We start from the raw sequence: 5734 nt of genomic DNA, 5'->3' as shown, positions 1-5734 counted from the left end.
TCGTGGCGAAGTGGGGCGGCCCCCCCCGCCACAGGAAGGGCTGCTTGCGGAAAAGGACGCTGTGCAGGCTGGCCAAGCCTTCCTCCGTGGGGTTGGCGGGCTTCAGGCTGTACTGCTTGCGCCCCTCGGAGCTGTGCCAGGGCTGGCGGGTGTTGTTCACCCCCCGGATGTAGTGGGTGCCTGCGGAAGGGGGATGAAAGCGAGCGTTGTTGGCCACAGCCTCCAAAAAGCTTGACTCCTCCATCCCTCAAATCACTGGTACCCATGGGTGCCAGCTCCAGGCTTGGCTGGAGATGCTTTCATGGGACACCTTGACCCCAGGGGCAGGGACATGCATGTGGGTGCCCGATACCCCCCTCCCCATCCACAGGGAGGGGCCCAAATGGCTTCAGCCTCTTCCTAAAACACCCCAAGGAGATGCCTCCAAGGAGATGCACCCCAAGGAGATGCAGGACTTGGTGGGTACCACCTTGCCCATGGTCCCCAAGGCTCACAGCATCCCCCCCGCCACCCACAGCTGACCCCTCGCCTCGGCCCAAGCTGACCGATCTCATGGCGCAGCATCCCCTCCAGCCAGTGCTGCCGGGCTCCTGCCAGGTTGATGGCCAGCGTTGGCCGACTGTCCTCCACCATCATCACCGCCTGGGACAGGAGGTCGTCAGTGAGCTGCACCACCACCTGTGGAACGAGAAGGAGGCGACCGTCAGCGCCGCCGCGGGAGGAGATGCTCGAAACGGCGCTGGGTGTTGTTGGACCTGATGATCTTAAAAGGTCTTTTCCAACCTTAACGATTCTGCAAAAAAAGCGTCCCACACCACGGGTGGCACCGTCACCGGCACCTGCTGCCACTCCTCAAAGAAACCGCGATGAGCGGGAGCTGAGAGAAAAGAGCTGATCCCACGGAGTGGTTGAAATAACGTCTTTAATCTCTTTATGCCCAGCAAACCCAAGTGGGAAGCTCCTGGGCAGCCTCTTCCAGCATCCCTCCGGCTCCAGACCTGCCCCTCCAAACTCCAGCTCGTGTCCATGGGCTCCCCACCAATTTATGGCCAAGTCTGATGGGCATCCGTAGTTGGATTCCATGATCTTAAGCGTTTTTTTTCTGCAACCAGAACAATTCTACAATGCGCCGGAGACCTACCTGGTCACACTAGCAAATAAATCCAGACACCATCACAACCAACCGCTTCATTGTGGCGCCAACCTCTAGATCCTTCCCCCAATAAACATCCCGTGAGGAGGGAAACAAGGCTCTGGCTCCATTTTCACGGAGAATTCTCCTTCTGGAGGCTCCGTGAGCCACAAGGATGGATCTGCATGAGCAAGGACGGGCAACGCACATCACATGGAAAAAAAAACAAACCATCTCTTTTGGGAAACCTGGTTATGGCAAGTGCTGGAGCCAAGACAGCTGCTCCACGTTAAGAAGAGCCAACATGCTTGGCAGCAGCATATTCCGACCTTGGGACCTTCGGGAACAGAGCAATTTCACCTCAAAACCTTTCTGCCACCTCCACATCAACTCCAAAAAAACACTTATTGTTTCACAGCAGACACTGTTCCAGGTGAAAACGTGCACACGCGTCACTACGCCACAATTCTTCCCTTATTTACAAAAAAGAAAAGAGAGGAGACTGAATAGGTTTGCTTTAACTCAGATTTATTGTCGTGCGAAGCTGCTCATCCAAAGCGCAACATAACAGAGCAGATCCTACCAAACAGCAGAAAATACCGACAGCGCGATTGCTTACCTGGATTAAAATACATTGAGAAAAAGAATTCCTCCAGCTCTGAGAAAAAGGGAAGTTACGGCTCATTCAAAAGCAGAAATAAGGAGGTGCAAACACCAGGTTTTTGGTGTGATTTTTAACTGATTCCCATCTCTTCGGTCAGCTCAGTGGGATGAGAATAGAGCCCTGACATCCAACCATGACTTGGCTGAGGCTGAAAGCCTGGGATGCGGGGAGAGCCAGGGGACTGAGTTTCAACCAAAGGAAAGACGACGGGTTTTGTCGCCGCAACATCTTTTTTCTGCCGGAGCACCCAGCTGGGACCTGGACCCTTTGCCAGCGCCCGGGTCTCTGTGGATCTTGCAGGGAACACTGGGGACAAGGCACTGGGTCAAGCGCCCAGGATATGGGATGCTCGGCTGGCTGGGAGGGGGCTGGAAGGTCAGGTCTACCTCTCATTGTCTTGTCACACTTCATCATCCCTATTTGAAAAAAAAAAAAAAAATTAAATCCCAAGGAAGCTGGCATTTAGCAAACTAGATGCAGAAAACCCACCTCCTTCCCTGTCCACCTGTTTTCCTCCAACCTATTAAAAATAACATTCCCCCTCCCCAAGCTCCTCCTCTCTGTTTTTCCCCCGTTTTCCAGCTGCTTCTCCTTGGCCACGTAAGGCTGGATTCCTCCAGGCACCATCCCCAGGGATGCAGCAGCACTAGGACCCCCGTAGCGGGGGGTATTTTTATGAGTTTTTTTTTCTTGGGGTGCGGTTGGCTCACAGCAGTTCCAGCTTCCCTTGCGCAATTTCGAAAGCCACCGCCGAAAACAACCCGCGTGAGAAAAATATTGCATAAACCCGAGGGTCAAACCACATCGAGCTCGTCCCCAGGAACTGAGGGAAGCCAGGACACGGGGTCCTGCCTCCTTCCACGCTGAGAAAGCGCCGGCATCCAGCACCTCAGAGCAGGAGAGGCACCACTAACAGGATCCCCGGAGATGCTCGTTAACGCTATTTAGGTTAATGATATTTCACAACCCCCAGGATTACCGCGCAGCGCTTACCAGGAGTTTCTCCACCGCAACCTGTCACAGAGCCCCCTGAGCTCTGGTGGCGTCACCTGGGCGAGAAGAAAAAGCAGAAGAGCTTCAAGATCTGCAGCTCAGACCAACCCCCGGCCCCAACAAAGAAGCTTTTGAAGATGCGGAGTTAATTATAGAGCAAATACTTACCCAGGAGCACCGGGGTCAAAGGGCAGCGACGGTCTCTGGGCTAACGCTAGAGCTTCTTCTTTATTATCTTTTCTTTTTAATTAAAAAAAAAAGCCATCACGGTTAGTATGGCTCAGGGTGGGGGGGAAGCAAATTGGGCACAGCAAGGGAATTACAGATAAGAGGGGGATACACGCTTGAAATCACCCCGACGATAAATTATTTCGGCAATAGCTTCGGCAAGTTGGGTTTTTTTTCCGTTCGCCACAGGGCAGCCAAGTTCACCAAGGTCGCCGTATTGCGAGCAGATCGAAGCCTTCCCTCCGCGCCGGAGAAATTCAGCGGGATTTGTTACGGGGTGGGAAGGCACAAATGCTTTTAACGGTTTTACAAGCACTTCTCAAAAGTTGCGGGTCGCCCGTCTCGCACGCCGGCACGCAAATGTCGCTCCCGAACCCCGCGTTCCCCGGAGCAAAAGGGAAAATTGCGCAGGGCTGGAAGAAAGCCATGAACACTTAAGGAAAAAAAAATCAAAGTAACCAGCTTTCTGCCCCACCAGCACTCGATGCAGAGTTAGGTTTAACACAGAACCGTGAAAAAGACGAATTTAATCAATTAATTTAATCATGAGATAGACCGCGACCAGCAAGTCCTAAGCGGTGGTTGTGGGACTGGCTGGGCTGGGTACTGGGAATGGTTCTGGGGACACAAAGCTGAATTTTAGGAAGAGATCTGCAGAAAATATTCCCATCTTAAGCAAAGGCTTAGGAGGACCAACGTGCCAAATCCACATCCTGGGGGGGAACCTCAGGGATCTGCTCGCTCGCGGGCACAAAACGCGCCGGGTACCGCCGCGGGAGACGCTGCTTCGGGGGGACAGAGGTGGAAAATCAGCGGTAGGAACCCCCGCCACGACCCAGAGAATATCCCAAAGCCAGAAATCCTTCTCAGATCTTGAACCCAGGACGGTGGAAGCTTTTTGCTGGCAGAAGGGGGACAAAGAAATGACCAAAAACACCTTTAACGAAGCCGTCGGACGTCCCACGCTGGCTTGACACCAGATTAAGAGATGCTGAGCTTTCCCCACCACACATTTCTTAATTGTGCATTTCCCAGCAGGAAAAATCTCTCCCCAGTTTTATTTTTTGGAGCCAGGGGCAAAGGCAGCTGGAGATGTTTGCCATCCTGGGGGTAACGGCGGTGATGAACACCGGCCGCACCAACAAACAGCAGCTCCTCAGGAACATAAAACACTGAAGGGAAATAAACACTAAAAAAAAATAATACATAAATCACGGGAAATCAGTGGGAAAGTAGCACCCACATCCTAACACCAGGGTGCAGCCAAGCCAGGGGCGCAAGGACACCAAGGAGAAAAAGTTTGTATGCAAAGAATCCGAGCCCTTGTTAATCCCTCTCAAAAAAAAAATTAGGAATAAAATAAAAAAAATCAATATTTTTTGCAGCTGGGCTTACCTCTCCCGTGCAGCCTTCCTTCTGCATGTACTTTCGGATCACGGACCAGATCTGGCACTTGCTCAGCAGCCTCCCGCCCGTGGCGACTTCGAAGCTCTCGTAGGTCCCGTACTTCTCCAGGACGGTGCGAATGATCCGGATCGCCTGGCGGGGCAGGGGGGGAAACCCAACGTTAGCACCCACGCCCTCCTCGTCTCCAAAATCCCACCTGTGGTAAAACCCGGCGGAGATAATCCCTGATAAACCTCCCGGGGAAGTGAGATGTTGGGTTTGTGGTCTCTAAGAACTCGAAGGAGGCCACCAGGACGGATGGACACACCACCAGCATTACCAAAAATGTATTTTTTTAAATTTTTTCCCACTTTTTATCACCCTTACAGGCATTTCTAGTGGGAATCAGGCAAAGAGGAAGCCAATAGCACCGTGGTGCCCCAAATGGGGCATGCTGATTTGTTTATTTTCTTTTTTTTCTGTTAAAAAAATTAAAATACAGCTCCCCCTCCACCCCAGGCACAGGTGGAGGAGCAGCGGGGAAGCTGGCGTCGGGTTTGTCTGCTCGCCCAAGGACGCCGGCTTGGCAGAACACCTCTTCCGTTTAAGCTCCAGGATTACAGAAGGAGTTCATCGCGAACGGCCGGCGAGGAGCTTTGCCAAAATAAGAGAGGCTGGGAGGAGGTTACTGCAGGGCGTGAGTAAAGTCCCATCGCACCGGAGAAACACCGGGAGAACCACTCAGTGCTTTGTACCTCCTGAGAAAAGGTGTAGGATGCAGGATGAGACCGCTCACACCGGTGGCGAACACTTAATTTCATTCATTCCAAGCAGATAAAAAAAAAAAAAGCCTCAATTATTCATCTTTTACTCTACTGTTAAGTCAGCTGCACCAAAAGAGGGAGCAAGGGAAGGGGAAAACAGCTCAAACAACTCCTTTTACCCCGTAACTCAGAACGGAACGTGCTCAAACGCAGGAAGGTGAGGTCCTTCCAGGGGTCTGACCCTCAGCCCTGCGTGGCCGGCACCAGTTCAGCTCGGGCAGGCGCTGGGAATGATGGGCTGCTTGGAAAGCTGTTTTCAGAGAGAGCCTGAATCATCCCGATAACTGATAGAGGAAGCGATGGGCGAATAAGGCAACATCCAAAATAAAAACAACCTCACCCTTATAAACCCCCGTGAGAGCCAGGCGGGGACGTTTCAGCAGTCGGCGGGCGATGGGAGCGGCTCGCCGACTCCTTAAGTGGGGTCTACGCTGACTTTACTTTTACTGACCACGTCAGCGGGTGGGTTAAGGGAGCGAGATGACCTTCAGGACCTTCCGAAAACCA

At 52.6% G+C, this 5734-nt stretch overlaps 1 protein-coding gene across 1 annotated transcript in view; it reads right to left on the bottom strand.

Annotated features, from left to right (window-relative positions):
• LOC104270317 (uncharacterized protein KIAA0895-like) overlaps positions 1-4620 on the bottom strand; it is a gene marked incomplete at both ends in the record, with an annotated part of 4741 nt that extends 121 nt beyond the window's left edge. The window contains 4 exon segments of the mRNA XM_009864639.1: positions 1-4; positions 6-180; positions 546-678; positions 4413-4620. The exon segment at positions 1-4 is cut by the window's left edge and continues 121 nt beyond it. Coding sequence (XP_009862941.1) covers positions 1-4; positions 6-180; positions 546-678; positions 4413-4620 — 520 coding nt within the window.
• Positions 4621-5734: the final 1114 nt, after the last annotated feature.

This window comes from Apaloderma vittatum, unplaced genomic scaffold, assembly GCF_000703405.1.
Source record: "Apaloderma vittatum isolate BGI_N311 unplaced genomic scaffold, ASM70340v1 scaffold25002, whole genome shotgun sequence".
In the NCBI taxonomy this organism is placed as follows: Eukaryota; Metazoa; Chordata; class Aves; order Trogoniformes; family Trogonidae; genus Apaloderma; species Apaloderma vittatum.
Note: the sequence above shows the minus strand (reverse complement) of the source record. Positions and strands in the feature narration are given on the sequence as shown.